Below are 18,373 nucleotides of genomic sequence, written 5' to 3'. Positions count from 1 at the left end.
AAATGATACAAGCAAAAAGTAAATAAAGTTTTTAAAGTAAAATTCTAAGTTCAAAGAGGAAATATCTCTTGAAATAAGGATGCTAGAGTTATGAACCTTTTCATGCATGATGTAAGTAATGACAAAGGACAATTATCTAAAGTCTAGAGTTGATGTCATTTATAATAACAATGATAATTCTTTGAAATATAATTTTCAATAAATCCCTAGTTAAAAAATGAAATGGAGATCATTCTAGACTTGAGTTATAAATCTAATCGCACGTAATATAGGTGTTGATAAGAAACATTTTTATGCTGCAGAAGCGAGGCATATTAAAATCGCACCGTCAATCTGTCTGTCTGGACGTCCGTCTGTCTGTGCGTCCCCATTTCATTCGTGTCCGAACTATAACTTTGTCATGCATGGAAGGATATTAAAATAAATAGGCAATAATGTCTACCACATCAAGACGATGTGTCGCGTGACGTCCAAGAATTGCATCCCTACCTCAGAGGTCAAGGTCACACTAACATTTTGAAGTTTCACATTATCACAATAAAAGTATATACATGTAGGTTCACACATTTGTGTCCGGAATGTAACTTTGTCATGCATGGAAGAATTTTAGAATAACTTGGCATACATGTCTACCACATCAAGATGATGTGTGGCGTCCACTTATCACACCCCTACCTCAAAGGTCAAGGTCACACTACCATTTTGAAGTTCACTATATCAAAATTAGGGTTTATAGTTACACACATTTGTGTCATGCATCGAAGGATTACGAAATAACTAGGCATAAATATCTTCCACATCAAGACGACATGTCACCACTAAGACCTATGTTCCTACCTTCAAGGTCATGGTCATACTTATAGTTTGAAGGTACTCATTCTCTCGAAAAGAGTTTGAAGATACACATTCATGCACAAACTCTAACTTTGTCATGCATGGAAAGATTTTATAATAATTTGGCACAAATGTTGGACGATGTATCGCAGCTAAGGCTTATGTCCGTCTGTTCGTCCATGTGTAACCACTTACACATTCTTTTTTTCATACTACCAGTCCTGCATGCTTAAGAAACCTTTTCGGGGGCATTCGTCACTTGTGTGACAGCTCTTGTTGAAGTCCTAATTTAATGAGGAAAAATTTGAGTATAAAGGGATGATTCTGAAAATATTGATGCTAGAGTTATGAAGCCTTAGGTTGCCATGTTATTGTTTTAAATTATAAAATATCAATTTTTATTGTAAAAAAAAGTTTAATGGGGGGAAATAATCCTGGATATACTCATGCTACAGTTATGAATCTTGTCACACATGATAAGGAAATATATTTGAAGTTAGAAGTAGATACCTTAAGAAATAAAAAAGAAAGTAACAAGTAACATTTCTTGAGAGAAAAAAAGAAGTTCATAGGGAAATAATTCTAGAAAAATTGGTGCTAGAGTTAAAAAAAAAAACATTGTCACATATGATGTAGTTGATGATAAGGAACACATGTTTGAAGTTTAAAGTCAATACTTTAATATGAAATGAAGATGTTAGAGTAAAATATAACATTATTTTAAGTTCAAGGGGATATTGTTCTGGAAATACTGTTTTTAAAGTTTTGCACCTTATCAAATGATGTGGATGATGATAAGGAATATATATTTGAAATTGATACCTTAAGAAATAAAAAAGTTAAAGGCACATAAACATTAATTTAAAGTATGGACGCTGACGTCGACTTTCAAACCGAGGTGAGTAGCACAACTCACCATATTCTTAGTAAAGTCGAGCTTATAATAAAAAAATATCACTTACCTGGTCATTTTAGTTAAGAGTCTTGCACTTTGCAGTAAAAGTTATATCTATGAACAGTTTTTGGTTTTTGGTTTTTAGCGGGGGAGGGAGGTTCAGTCATAACATGAGTAACAGTGACACTTAACTATTGAACTTTATTTATTATTAATTAAAAAATTTATCGTATGTTTTAAAGTATATTTACAAATAATTGCTAAGTTTCACAATTCAATTTGGCCACAGACCTATTTACAAAAGAAAGGAGAAAAAACTTTGATAAATCTTCTACAGAAATTTGATCCTTCAACGTTGGAGCCATTAGATAAGAATACAGAGGGGCAATTAATAATGACAAAACTTTCAACTCCAGTGGACCTGTTAATGGGAGATTTACAGTTAATAATGATTTACTAGCTGATAAGCCCTTACTGAGATTCAGTTATGCGTAGGACTGTCTGTAACTAATTTCAATAAAGTTCAACATAAATAGTAATGGATAGACCAGTTCTGCTGATATTATGAAAATAATAAAGACATGAATAAATTCACATGTTTTATTTTACAATCATGCTAGTTGCGACCCAATACTTTTAAACCTTAGAATAAAAGCAATTGATTATCAAATTAAGTAATCCTAATAGCATAAAATATCAATCGAATTAAAAATACTACAATTTTATGTTCCTACCAATAATAAATGATAAGATTCTGTCAATAGAATAAGGTTGAAATGTAAAAATGTAGAAATCTATTTTTGCAATGATGACTTTGACCCTGACCCAAATGACCACTAACTAAACCCAAAGAAAGAGGACCTCTCTCAGGAGTTTGTATGATGTCAACTAAAAAATAAAGGCTGAATGAGCATGTTTAAATTAGTTTTTTACACCAGTGACATTGACCTTGACCCTAAAATGAAAGCCGGAATAGGTAAACCACACAAAGCCCTATTTTCAAAGTGGTAAAAAGTGGGAAATAACTGAGGAGAAAAATGGATGGCACAGTTATATTACTTGGCAATATCATGTACTTTGTATTGATAAGTATGTGTGGTAATTATGAAGCCATTAGTATACTAGATAGAACATAAGATAATAATTATCCAACTTGCTGTTTTAGGTTAACCACTTATTCATTTTCTAAATGCAAGAAAAGGGCAATAACTTGGTAAAATGAAAGCCAAAGTTATGTAACTTGCCCAGATTATGTACTATGTGTTAATTAGTAAGTGTGTAAAGTATGAAGCCATTGATATAGGTAAAACTTGAGAAAAACCAACTTGCTGTTTTAGGTTAACCTCGTACAAACAGATGGACGTACTTACGAAATGGTACTAATGTGACTTTTCCTTTGACCTTTTTAGCCATTTTTAGTCGCTCAAGGCTTATAAAAGAGACACACAAATAAAAACGGAATGAATGGGATCAAAGAGAATTAATTATTACCCATTGTTCTCCAAGTCATACAAGTACCTCAGGGTTTGTACAGATGGCCAGACGGATGGACAGTTCAATTACTATATGCCCGGGGGGCAAACAAAAAATTAACAGGATGTCATTGAAAATTAAATTCATGTTTCTTTCTTTTGACTTCCTGTATACATTCATTTATTTCTTCTTCCTCCAGTTCCTCCAAGTCCTTGTCTGCATTTTCCATACTTTTATCTAGCTTTTCTTCAGCACGCTTGCATGCCTTAATAGCTGCATCCTGACTTTTTTTTAGTTCAGAGAAGTGTTTGAAAAGCTCAATCTTTTCCAGATTATCTGCTAACACATGTTTATTTTCATCCCGGGCTTTGCTCACTAGTCGAGCACATTCCCTTACTTTCCTTGTGTCACTTTCCATTCTCTCGATATTTTTTGATACTGAAGGGCTGCTCAGGCCATCTGCATTGTCCCTTATTAAAAGACTTTTTCGCAGACGCCACTCGAAGTCGCATACTCCAGAAATCTCAGTCTTTGATAAGCCATCTGCAGCTGCTTTTTCTGCGATTTCATTGCAAAAGGCTAGTCTAAGCTTTTCATAGCCTTTTGCTTTTTGTATCTCCAGTGGGGAGTATATTCTGACTCCCTTCCTCCGAGCTTCTGGACATGGTGAGGAATTACTCATCATCTCTGTTATGAGTTTTTGTTCCACTGAAAAATTATTGGAAATAAGGTTTCATTACCACAGATAAGTAATTTTCTGTATCATTAGTAATTTATATAATCATACAAATTTTATCCAACTTGCTGTTTAATGTCTCTTATTGAAGATATATAATTCATTATTAATTGAAAAATTGTATTTTAGGTAATCATACACAATGTAACCACTGGTCATCTTTTAGGGCCCTTATTCCTACACAAACCCTATATAAGATTGATATACAATTAAGAAGAATTGTTGGCACTTATTTTCTCCTCTGTTTTGCATATATAAATGGTAAATAACACATGTGTAAACTAAAGAAAGCTGATTAAGTTACATTACATGGCCAACATACTATATGTGTAAATGACAGAAAGAAATTTATGTGGGGGAAATTATAAGCAGAAAAAAAAATGAAAAATTGGCATGAGGCAGAAAGGGCTCAAACCAGGGGTTTCTGGACTGCCAGTCCACTACACAACAGTAGCCAGCTAATTGACGTTATTTATAAATTTATTGTGGCATCATCAATTTTATTACCATAATGATTTCATCAATATTTTAGTGGTTTTTTTTTAAATTGTTATGAAAATTTCACAGTTATTGTCCTCCAAGTTGCACAATAACTGTCCTGGGTGAGCTATTTTCTGTTTCAGCTTTTCAAAGTGTAATTTTCATATTCTTTAAATATTCTTTATCGGGGCTTTGACAACAGCCACATTTTTATGACCAACAGGCACAGAAGATAATTTAAGAAAAATCAGTGACTGCTCACTTTTGTAATGAAAGACCATATTTTTTAAGACAGATCTAGATGAAATCTTACCATTTGTATTACTACTAGCAACAGAACTAAATAACCTCTTCTTTGTTAACTCTTTCTGTCTTGATGGAGTAAAGTAATCTGAAATATAATTTGAAATACTTCTTACACAAACAATGAAAAACAGTAGGTTTATGTAGAAAAAAATTACAATATTCACGAGAGTATAATAAAAGAAATTTATGAAAAACTGTTAAAAACTGAGTTTTCATTGTGATGTTTTATGGTGTGGCATTGTCCATGCACCTGTCCATCGACAATTGGGTTCCGCAAAAAAAAAACTTTTAAAGGATTTCAAGTATTGTTTTTTCCTGGAATTCAAGTTCGTTATTTCAAAAGAATATACAGTGTATACCATAATTCCTGAGTCACATGGCATATAATTTTTCTGAGTAGTATCAAAATTCAAAAGGTGTTCACTCACTGTTTTATACTCTGGGATGGGCATGCTAAGTAGATTTAACCTTTAAAACTGAATCTGCCAAGTTTACTTTTTATTTAAAATTAATGCTCTACCTGTTGATTTTGTTTCCTTTTGCATTGACATCTGCCTTTCATCACTGTAGCTTGCATGTGTAATTTTTCCAACATCTGTGGCTGCACTTGAAGAACTTTTCTGTTTTTGATCATTGGAGGGGTCAGAAATTTCTAATGTGTCTGAAGTACAATATGATTGAAATATACTTCTTTTATCTCATGCCATGGCTTGTTTTCCATGTAATGTAAATTAAACTACATTTTTTTATTTTATGCACGTGTTGCAAGTGTGTGTAAAATTTCAAAACAAGTTTATTTTATTTAATTTAATTAAATTGAATTTAAATGTGTCTAGGCACGTAAAAATGATCACACACATGTTTGGTCAAAATTTAAAATTATACAAAACTAATCCAAGAAAAAAGAAGCCTCGCAATTTCTTGAAGTAGTGAAAATTAAGTTTTATATAAAGGATGTTTGTGTGTAAGATGAAATTTTATTTCATGGAGTGGGCTTTAAAAACAGTATTCTTACGAGTGGCTACTAATATGTTACAGGAAAAAAACTTTTTAGAATTGAAAGACAAAGAAAAGTATTTCTCTTAACACTGGGCAATTTTTACAATCTCTAATTGGATTCAGATATTATCTTGAAAGAGACAGACACTGCTAACAACTGCTTCACAGATACCTAGTTTGATTAATTACCATAGTCCCCCTCCCCCTCTCCGGGGAACTAGTAAGTAAGTAAGTAACAACTTTATTTAGTGAGGCAACTTAGTTGGGCAAGCGCCAGTCTTCCCTGTGGGTCTCAACAATATACAAAACAATTTACAAAATACGATACATCAATAAGAGATTAAATAATGACACAAGTTGATTTTCATTATTATACATTCATCACTGACATACATGTATATATTTACATGAGATCAACCTTGAAAAAAGAAGAAAAAAATGAGTTGATAATATATACATACATTAAACTTTGAATTGGATGATAACAAAATTGAAAATTAACATACATATAAAACTTAAATATATTCAACCAGTATAAATCTTAGCGGAGGTTTCCATGTTAAATATGACTTTTTGAAATAGTGTTAAGACTGTTTGATTGCCTAATATGTAATGGTATTTTGTTCCAGATTTTAGGCCAAGAGTATGCAAGAGCTTTTCTGCAAAATTCTTATCTAGGTTTGGGTATATGTAGTGTCTGTTGAGTGTGTGATCTAAGAGTTGTGTGATTTGTATGCAGAAATAAATCAGACATATAATGTGGCAATAGATTGTTAACAAGAATTCTGAGGGTGTATCAATGTCTGCATCAAGTACTGGCGGCTTTCTTTTTTTGTATAATTATGCTGTTCAGTAATTCATCATTACAATTTCCCCAAATAGTGCAGCAGTAATCTAGGTGTGACAGTATGTATGCATTATAAAAAAACTATTCTCATTTGTTTGTTTAGGCACTGTTTGATACAAAGGAGATACAGTAATGAATTGCATTTTAATCAGCTGTTCAATATGACAGTTTCATGATAATCTATGATCCACATGAATTCCCAGTAATTTATCAGAGTTAATAGTAAATTCAATGTCATTTTCCTGCATTTTCAAAATTTAATCATTGCCTGATTTAATTGTGTTGTAAATAATATTTGATGGGACTTGTTTTTATGGGATTTCCCATGTAAATGCCAGGTCTGCATTTATGTATAGCTACAAGTGCAGCTTTTACACAAGAATTATGATTCTTATTTTCTTAATATTTATTTCATGATATTCTTTACATGAAAAGCACAAATACATATATGTCATTGTAATCTTAACAGGTAAATACCATTTTCTATTTAAAAGTTCTGAGAGAGGTAATAACTGGCAATATAATATGATAATAATGAATGAATGTTTTTTGTAACATAAGAAGCTTGAAGCATATACTGATGGAATTTAATGATAGAATATAATTTGTTTTGTCTGTGTCCAGTAACAGTAAACACCCAAGCAAATAGTACACAGATAAAGCACAGCTTTTATGTAGGAATATGTAAACAGCTCAATGTTTCAGTATTATAATGAATCTACTAATAAACAAACAAAATTTTAATTAAATGTTCTTAAATACATTATTGTCCAATGCTTCTATACTTAGATTGCAGTCCTACACATTAACCCAAGATTTCAAGTTTTTCCCACAAATTTCCCATCTCTGGCCAGTGATGAGCATTTAATTATAATTACATGGCTTGTCACAGTATTACTGATAGGAGCACCCTAGAATGTTTTATGATCCTATCATGTTTCAAGAAGTTTAAGCTGGAGAATATAGAGAACTTTTGAAATATAAGGAGAACTAAAAAAACTTTCATTTTAGTTACATTTCTTGATTACATTTAAAAAAGGTCTTTAAACACATACAACTCTCAATGAAAACACTTGTGTAAATTATTTTCATAGAAAAGGCAAATCAATCCTTAGTGATTAACTTTTTCTTTTTGAGAAGTGGATAAATAATATTTCGTAAAAATAATAATGGATTCAAAGCATTATTCTTGCATTTAATTTGGAAGAAAAAAAAGCTGAATGAGAATATAAATGTAAAAAAGGTAGCAAAATGTAATCAAAGTAGTATCATAATTTTTTTTTGATTTCCATACAAAATACTAAATCACTTTAATTATACTAATTGCCAAAGAACAGAAAATATTTAAATTCTATGACCTTCAAGTTATTTTTTTGGAAACCATAACCTGACACCAAAAGTAACAAGATCTGCCAAAGGAGACAACATGCTGGACTTATTCAATTTTAATGCTGGACACAGTAAAGGAAGACCAAACTGTGAAGAAAAATCAATTATGATAAGATTTATGATATTGCTGTATCAGTATCAAGAAAACACTCAAATGTTGAATATTTTTGTACCTCATAATTAAAATGTGACCCTGTCATTAAAAGTTAAACAGATATTTCCATGGAAAAGACAATAATTTGAAATCTGAAGACAATCCCTTCAGTAAAACAAAATGATAAGAGCAAAAAGTATATAAAAGTTTTTTTTAAAGTAAAAGTCAAAGACAAAATATATCTTGAAAAGATGCTAGAGTTATGAACCTTGTAATGCATGATGTAAGTAAAAACAAAGGACAATTATCTTAAGTATAGAGTAGATATCATTTATAATAACAAAGATAATACTTACAAATATATTCATTTTCAATAAATTTCAAGTTCAAATATGAAATGGCTATAATTCTTAGAAATACAGGAGCTAGAGTTATAAATTTAATTGCACTGATATAGGTGTTGTTAAGAAACATATTTTTGAAGTCTGAATTAAATAAGGAAAATTCTAACTATAAATACAGGGATGATTATTCTGAAAAAAAATGATGAAAATACCAATTTTTATATAAAAAATCCATGTTCAAGTGGAAATAATTCTGAAAATATTCATACTAGAGTTATGAATCTTGTCATATGTGTTAAGAACATATATTTGAAGTTTGAAGTAGATACCTTAATAAATAAAGAAGTAAGTAAAACAATCTAAGTTCATGGGAAGATAATTTTGGAAAATCGGTGCTAGAGTTAAAAACAGTGTCACATATGATATAATTGATGATAAGGAACTCTTATTTTAAGTTTAAATTTAATATCCCTTAATTAATATGAAAAAAAGACGTTAGAGAAAAAAATAACATTATTTTAAGAAAAATAATCAAGGGGGTATATTTCTGGAAATAATGGTTTTAGAGATTGGCACCTTATTTTATAATGTGGATGATGATAAGGAATATAAATTTTTAAGTAATACCTTAAGAAATAAAAAAAGTTACAGATAAAAGATTTACTGCACATTAACATTAATCTAAAGTATGGGCGCTGACGCTGACTTAGAAACTGAGGTGAGTAAAACAGCTCTCCATATACTTACTATAGTCAAGCTAATAATAAAAATATCACTTACAAGATCATTAAGTTAAGAGCCTTGCACTTTGCACAGGTGCTAGTGGCATTGATTTGACCTAAAATGTGTTTGACCTTGTTATTTATACAATAAAATATCAATAAATTAAAAAAAAAAAAAAGAAATTAATAATAATATAATAATATAACAGTGATTTTTTTTTTTTTTTTTTAATGTATTGATATTTTATTGTATAAATAACAAGGTCAAACACATTTTAGGTCAAATCAATGCCACTAGCAACTGTGGCACTTTGCAGTAAAAATTAACATATGTAAACAGTGGGGGTTTTTTTTGGGAAGGGGGGAGTGAGGGGGGAGGGTCACTCAGTAACATGAGTAACAGTGACACTTAACTATGAAATTTTATTTATTAAGAAGATCATTATCACTAATAAAGGTATGTCCCAACATATAATTCATTTAGTAGCTAAAATTTACCTTGTGATATTTACAAATAATTGCTAAGTTTCGCAATTCAATTCAATGGGCCGCAGACCCACTCACAACAGAATGGAGAAAAAAAACAGTTATGAAAAACTACATCTACAGAAACCTGATCCTTCAAAGTTTGAGCCATTATATAAGAATACCAGCGGCCAATTAGTGATGACAAAACTCTCACTTCAGTGGACCTGTTAATGGGAGATTTACAGTTAAAAGTGATGTACTAGCTGATAAGCCCCTACTGGGAATTAGCAGGCGGGGAAGGGTTAGTGGGTAGAACAGATTAATCCTTTTCATTCCTAAGTATTTTTTAGTATTGTGAATTATACTATCAAAAAGTTGTATGGTGTAGCTTTCATCTACAAATAATGATGTTGTCTACAATATATAAGTTTGATAAATAAACATACCTGGAGTTGTTGGTGAATTTTCTACATGCAGTTTTGTACTTGTTGTCTCTGTTGCATTTTTTCCTTCTGGAAAGCAAATGTTTCACATAAATTGTCAGTAAAAAATCATGCTTTAAGTCTCATTTATGATTAACTAAGATAGTCTCAACTGCATGTCCTTTTCTAAGCATCACACATCTAAATTCATGCTACTTTTCTGTTAAATTTTGAAAAGGTATTCAAAAGTAAAATAATGTAATGTGAACAGAAAAGGTAATTCATACATTGCAAACTTTAAATCCATGTTAATTACCAAAAGTGGTCAATAATAGGTCTTTATACTGCATTTAATGAGCAGAATACTGCAAATTCTGTAATAAATCATACTTAACATTTAAATCATTACTTGAAACTTGAATCCTTTTAATTTTCTTAAAATCTTAGTGCATTTTTTCTCAAGTTTGATGCTCAAAAACATTTCGGCTCATCTGGAGGCATGTTGAGCTTTAAAGTGAATTAGTCTGATTATGTTGACAGTACATGTAAGTATTATTAGATATAGCAACAATCCACAAAATAATTATAACAAGCAATTTTCATAGTATTGCAAGTAATCCATAAGTCCCCTACCAGTTAGAAGACCCCAGCAACATTCTGAAGGGCAATTGGACATTGAATTATGTCATTGAATGAATGAATGACATGAATAAACTTAAATCTTTTGAGTTCTTAGTTTGTCTGTACCTAAGTAAGGCTGTACCTAGTCCCTAATTATGTTTATAGAACAGATAATCAAAGATCCAATTTTCTCAGGATGAGATGTATAACTGATGTTTCAACTTTTCTCTGTAAGTAAATATGTTGGAAAAGTTCCAATGCCTTTAAAAGTGATCTCAGGAAACAGTTTTTAGAAACAGACCGACAGATCAACTGACAAGAGACTCTGGGGATAAATCTTTAAACATTCCAGGTTATTACCAGAGTATAACATTTCATCATGTTGATGTTGAATGTTCTACTTGTCCAGATAATCCCAAACTTCTGAATTCTGGAAACTTAAAAAATCTCGAACTTTTTGGCTAGTACTAGTCTCAAGGTGTTCGGTTTTAAGAAGTTACACTGTATACATAACTATAATATACTACTGTATACATAACTATAATACACTTTGCATTATGAAATAAGATAATGATTATGCTAATAACAATAGTATTCATTATTTGTCTATAGAATTATATTTATATGCTGTTGATAATAAATAATTATATTAACTGTCAAGAAGGCAAAACCTATAAACATATTTTCTTTGAGCCAACCCAAACGAATATCACTTATTTATAAAAAATTAATAAAAAAAGTTAATTACATAGTATGTTATCACATAAACCATGGAGCAGCAGTGTAATTAAGCCCTTTGATAAAAACTGTTTTTTACCCTAGTGTAATGATGTAATTTGCTTAAGCTCAATAAACTAATTCTTACACTTTAGGGGTTTTAATGAAAAATGACACTTTTTAAATGTATACCAGTCTTTCTTCAGTTATGTGATAAAAAGAATACCGGTATTATATTTGAGTAGATTCAATACTAAATTTAATTAAGTCATTGATTATTTCAATATTTCTGCACACCAGAGACGCACATTAAATGATTTTTTTTAACTCTTTCAATAAATTTAGTATTAAATCTACACCAATTCAATATCCTTTATAGATTATTATCCTGGTATGTCTGTAACAAAACCGCTTAAATTATTTTTGCCCATTTACTATCATATTCCAAATTAATCTGATAAAATTTAATTATGTTATCAGAAAATTTAATAATTTCTGTAAACTGAAGCTATTTGCTATATTTTTGTATAATCCTTTTTTACCTTTAACCTTGGTCAAGGCTCCAAGAAAACTTTTCCTCAGTCCTAGTTTAGTAATCCCCATATCTATTAAATCCTCATTTGTCACTTCCATTAACCCTTCAATATTTCTGAAATCATTCTCTAGAAAAACAGGTTTCAAATCAGATAAGTTGAATTTTTGAAAGAAGGCAGAAAAGTCATCTGACATTTTTGATTTTTAGAATTGTGTGATAAAGTTTCAGTCAAAAAATAAGGAGAAAAGAATGAACAGAAAAGTTATTATTGTGCATTTTACATTGTTTTAACCTCATATGTTAATTGGAATTGCCTGATCTTATCACCTTATCATTATACTGTAATTGTAATTAATGGGGTGATTAATCAGTGGAGTATAACTGCCAGTTATAAACCTCAAGACTTTAGTCAAAAAATTGCATGTAGTGCTACAACCACTGGTCAGTGATCAGCTGATTAAGGCATACTAATTGGCTTAAATAAATTTTCAAGCCATCTTGTCAACCTGACCACACAAATGGAAGTGGTATCAGCTGCAGATTGTTTTATATGGAAACTCTGCTGGGAACAATTTAATCTGCCAACACTTCATTTAGATACTGTCCTAAAGTTAATAATTGCTCATTGGCATGTCAGTGCCATGTGGAATTACAACTTAGTTCTTGCTTGATTTCAAGCTGTAATTAATCTCACTTAATATTTGTAACAAACATGAAATCTAACAAATAGCACAGAATAATTAACAATAAAGAAAGACAAGCTACCAAGAGGAAATTACTTGTGGATTATTTAACTTTTATGAATTTTGAATGAAAATGATCTTGAATCTTCACATTTATTCTGGATTTATATATACGAAAATGTAATTGGAAATTTCAAATAGCTTCTTTAAATTGTTATAATTTTGTACATTATTTATGGATTGGATTCACACTTGGAATAGCACTTCCAATATGACAATACTGAGAGGATGATATTATTTCAGATGTGACCTTTGATTGAAAAGTATGAAATTTTGACTTCTTTGTTACAAGAAAATTATGATTTGTAGGAGTTTTATATTTGCATCATTATGGATAATTCATTCCTTATTAAAAAAAGGTCAACATGTTTTCAAAGGACTTGGGTCTAAAAGTTCAACTTTGAAACTTTGACCAAAAATGGGACAATTATTTTCATTCTTGCATAATATAATATTTTATGTTTATGCACAGTATTAATTAGGTTTTTGATATTAAATCTCATTGTGCCTCTTGCTATATATATGCAATGAATTGAAGTCTTTCATCGATATCAGTTTTTTTTTAATATATTTTTTGCACATGACTGTGCAGAGAATTAAATGTAATGCAGTAATTAAAATAAATGAATCTCAACAAGTGCTTGATATTACAGAAAGTAAAAATTAACTGTTGCACTTAATTGGTATATAAATTTAGGGATTGAATTTTCTTTATTTTACAAAGAACAAAAAATAAAAAAAATCATCAGAAGAAGATTTAAATATATACTATGCCCATCTTTGAGTTAAGTATTTTAATTACAAAAAGTTATTGAAATCTATGACATTGTAAATGAAAAAAAGAATGAATACAGTATCACACTGACCATAGCTTTCGCAGAAGTGGTGGGTCTATCTCAGCGGCCGTGGAGTATTTGTCGCAGAAGCAGTGGATAAAATATGGCCGTTTGCTGTAGTGGGTAAATACCCACCACTTCTGTGAAAGCTGTGGTCAGTGTGAGTAATCTACTACTATGCATGGGAAGCTGCGTTCCCTATTACAGATCACTTAAAGTTGGTCTTTCCTTTAAACTTTTCTTAAAAAGACTGTTGTTGTTCTTTTATTAATGACACTATGTATTCAATATAGTGACTACCTATAGTGTGTAAGGCTCCCACGTTTACAATTTTTTGTAAACGTTTACACAATTGCTAAGAACCGAAACGATACCGTTTAAACGGTGGTACTTCTATGTACTACACTACACCATGTATTCGAGTCGGCAAATCATGACATACTTTCTATTTTTAATACATGTACAAATAAATAATGTCCAGGGCTCATCACGATTGTGCCGGCACACATTTTCTGCATTGCATCCCCATTTCGCTCTTTTGAAAGATCAAAGGAAAATCAACTTCACCAAAAACACCCATTTTCCATGTTTACTTCGGAATAAACCAATTGGAATTGATAAAAGCCGTGATTACAGGCAATGATTAAGATATTTCGTAAGACAATATGGTCATTTCGATTAAATGGCAAAAAATATTGTAAACGTTTAGGAATGAAAATCGAAACGAATCCGTTTGAACGTTTAACCGTGGGGGCCTTAATAGTGTGTAGCATTTTTTACATATTTACTTGTGTGAAGTCAATAAATGTTTATTTCATATTTACAAAGAGACTGTGTAGCAATTATCGATATTTTGTTTTATCACATAAAATGCGGCGCGGGAGTGTAATAAAGCCATTTAATAAAAACAATATTACACTAGTGTAATAACACTTTGACGTGACGTCATTTGCGTTAAAGCGCGCTAATGTTAGCGTTACACTATAGGCACGTCATTGAAAAATTACTCATTTTTACAGTTTAGTGTTCTTATTTTATATATGTGATAAATAGAATATTATATTCGTGTAGATTCAATGCTAAATTTATTAAACTTGTTGAATAAAACAATATTATGCTCGCCAGAGGCTCGCATAATATGATTATATTCAACTCGTTCAATAAATTTAGTATTAAACTACACTCATTTAATATCCTCTATATAGCACATTTGAGCATAGTATATCCTTTAAGTTTAAAACTTTAAAATTCTGCCAAATTTTGATCACAGATTGCCATAAATATTATGGGAATTTATAAAATATTTGTGATGACATCATCAAAATTTGTTATATTACTTACAATGGTTTTGCACTGAATATTATTACTGCAGCAGATAGAATATTTTATTTAAATGTTGAAAACTTAGAAATGAGTGGGAAATTAATGATACCTTTTCAACAAATATACATTGAAAGAATTTATTCAAGAAAATGTCGATAAAACATTTTCTGAAAAATATAAGCCCTCATTTTTTTTCTAAATTGAGAAGTCAGGTCTTTCTTTCTCCCCCTCCCCACCAAAAATAAAGCAAGTATATTTATATTGATTATACAATTTATATATATATTACTATTACTTCTCTTTCAGTTTAATGATTATATAATCATACTGACATATTCATTGACATAAGTAACATTGAAATGGCTGAAGTGGTTGATCTTACAGATTCTGATAGTGCATCAAGGTAATTACAATTATGTTCATTATGTTTCTTGCTGGAGATGTCACTTCAAATTACAATATTGATATCTCATATAGTTTCAACTTTTGATCCAATATCAATTAGTAGTCAATTAAATATCAATACAATTTAAATCCATTTCTCCTTGTATAGAAAAAAAGATGGCATTTACACCTTACTAAGATTGATCATCTAAAACAATTTTAGTTGATCCACATGCTTTGGGGAGGGGGGGGGGGAAACTACTATAATTATAAAATTCTTTTTATTAGCCCTCTCTTTTTAAGCTCACCTGTCACAAAGTGACATGGTGAGCATTTATGATAACTTTTCGTCCATAGTCCTTCCATAAACTTTTACTTTAAATGACATCTCCTCATAAACCGCTAAGCCAATTACATCCAAACTTTACAGGAATGTTACTTTGGTGGTCCTTTTAAAAATTGTTCAAAGATTTTAATTTAATGCAGAATTCTGGTTGCCATGGAAGCCGAAAGAAAAATCTTAAATATTCTTCTTTTAATAAACCCAAAGAGCTAAAGCTTTGATATTCAGCATGAAAGACTTTCTAGTGAGTGTCTAGCAAGTTTGTTCAAATATAGTCTTAGGGTAAAAAATCACCCCTGATTTTCCTTATATGTATATAGGGAATACTTCAAAAATCTTCGTTTAAAAAACCCAAAGAGCTAGAGCTTAGATATTAAGCATGAAACATTTTCTAGTGAGTGTCTACACAATTTGTTCAAATAAAGGCGCTGGGCTCCGCTACGTGGTCTATATTCAGGTCAGCAATTTCAGGGCCATCATGGCCCTCTTGTTGTAATGTTGATTTGGGAGTTATTCTCACTGTTAAAGCAAGTGTACCATGAGACTAAGAAATTTGTACTGTTACAGGGTAAAAGTAGAAAAGCTGGTCACGTTTTTTTTTTGATCTTGCAAGGTAAGGATAATTGAGTTAGTGTTGCCTTTGGTTCAATTTTGTTACAGTTAGAAAGGAAGTATTCAAATGATTTGTTTTGGGTAATAAAATAAATACCACAAGGGTTTGTGAGTAACAGTCAAAATATCATCCATCATGTAAATAATGTTACCCTCGGGTAATGGCTCGCATGACAGTATTTTCTTCGGAATAATATTTTTACTGTTACCCACAAATTCATGCATTATTTATTTATAATTAAATATTCTCTTAAAATTTTCACAGATTATCCTTACCTGGTAAAGAAAAGTCAAAACTAGAAATGTGTCCATAGGACACGGGTGCCCCCACCGCGCCACTGTTCTGTCAATCTTTTTACTAAGTCAAGGGAAATAACTCTACAAATACTGGATAAATCCACAAGCGAAACCCTAGGTGCAAATCTAAATATGCTGAGCAACCTGCCCATAAGGTTTAATGACTATGTCAAATCCTTTTTGAGTAACTTGCGATACAAGTTGAAAATTGCAAAATTTTACTAAGTCAAGGGCAATAACTCTGAAAATACTAAAAATATCCAAGACGAAAATATCTGGTGCACAACTGCACATGCTGATCAATATTCCTGTAAAGTTACATGACTCTAGGTCAAATACTTTTTGAGTTATGTGCGACATATGTTGAAAATTGCAAAATTTTACTATGTCAAGGGCAATAACTCTGAAAATACTAAAAATATCCAGACGAAAATACCCAGGTGCACAACTACACATGCTGATCAATATTCCTGTAAAGTTTCATGACTCTAGGTCAAATACTTTTTGAGTTACATGCAACACAAGTTGAAAATTGCAAAATTTTACTAAGTCAAGGGCAATAACTCTGAAAATACTAAAAATATCCCGACGAAAATACCCAGGTGCACAACTACACATGCTGATCAACATACCTGTAAAGTTTCATGACTCTAGGTCAAATACTTTTTGAGTTACATGCAACACAAGTTGAAAATTACAAAATTTTACTAAGTCAAGGGCAATAACTCTGAAAATACTAAAAATATCCACACGAAAATACCCAGGTGCACAACTACACATGCTGATCAACATTCCTGTAAAGTTTCATAACTCTAGGTCAAATACTTTTTGAGTTACATGCGACACAAGTTGAAAATTGCAAAATTTTACTAAGTCAAGGGCAATAACTCTGAAAATACTAAAAATATCCAGACGAAAATACCCAGGTGCACAACTACACATGCTGGTCAACATTCCTGTAAAGTTTCATGACTCTAGGTCAAATACTTTTTGTTTTGAGTTACGTGCGACACAAAAGTGAACGGACAGACTGACGGACAGACGGACGGAGGGTAAACCTAAAGTCCCCTCCGGTAAACCGGTAGGGGACTAATAACCATAGATGTATGGTGTGTCGCGAACAAGACTGGGGTTTCTACCACTAAGGTCAAGGTCACTGTGGGGGCTCAAACTTTGTCATTTTTTATATTATATAAATATAGATGGTGGTGGTCGTGTCCACTCTGAAACTTCAGTATGCATGAAAGGATTTTATTTTTCTTTCATATACTAAATAACCATAGATGTATGGTGTGTCACAAACAAAACCTGGGTTTCTACCACTAAGGTCAATGTGGGGGTTCAAACTTTGTCATTTTTTATGTTAAATAAATATAGAAGGAGATGGTCATGTCTGCTCTGAAACTTCAGTATGCATGGAAGGATTTTAATTTTTCTTTCACATATGAATTAAACATAGATGTAAGGTGTGTCGCGAACAAGATTCCAGTTTCTATCACTAAGGTCAAGGTCACGGTTGGGGTTCAAACTTTGTCATTTTTTATATTATATAATTATAGAAGGAGATGGTAGTGTCAGCTCTGAATCTTCAGTATGCATGAAAGGATTTTAATTTTTCTTTCATATATGAAATAACCATAGATGTATGGTGTGTCGCGAACAAAACCTGGGTTTCTTTGACTAAGGTTTAGGTCACTGTGGGGGTTCAAACTTTATCATTTTAAACTTTTATGTTATATAAATATAGATGGTGGTGGTTAAATGCTTACTCTGAAACTTGGGTATACATGAAAGGATTTTAATTATTCTTTCACATTTGAATTTACCATAGATGTATGGTGTGTCGCGAACAAGACTCCAGTTTTCTACAACTAAGGTCAAGGTTACTGTTGGGGTTCAAACTTTGTCAATTTTGATGTTAATATACATATAGGCAGAGATGGTCATGTCTGC

General features: G+C 31.2%; 1 protein-coding gene across 1 annotated transcript; it reads right to left on the bottom strand.

The window, feature by feature from the left end:
• Positions 1-1,142: 1,142 nt before the first annotated feature.
• Positions 1,143-18,116, bottom strand: LOC132733319 (uncharacterized). Its single transcript, XM_060719952.1, has 4 exons — positions 10,034-18,116; positions 5,245-5,385; positions 4,732-4,809; positions 1,143-3,910 (listed from the first exon to the last, which is right to left on the bottom strand). Exons 2-4 carry the CDS (start codon positions 5,273-5,275, stop codon positions 3,330-3,332), a joined length of 690 nt encoding a protein of 229 aa, XP_060575935.1. The 5' UTR covers positions 5,276-5,385; positions 10,034-18,116; the 3' UTR covers positions 1,143-3,329.
• Positions 18,117-18,373: the final 257 nt, after the last annotated feature.

Source organism: Ruditapes philippinarum, unplaced genomic scaffold (genome assembly GCF_026571515.1).
Source record: "Ruditapes philippinarum isolate M1 unplaced genomic scaffold, ASM2657151v2 ctg11119_1_1_1_1, whole genome shotgun sequence".
Classification (NCBI taxonomy): domain Eukaryota; kingdom Metazoa; phylum Mollusca; class Bivalvia; order Venerida; family Veneridae; genus Ruditapes; species Ruditapes philippinarum.
The sequence above is the reverse complement of the archived record's forward strand: the minus strand, read 5'-3'. Positions and strand labels throughout refer to the sequence as shown.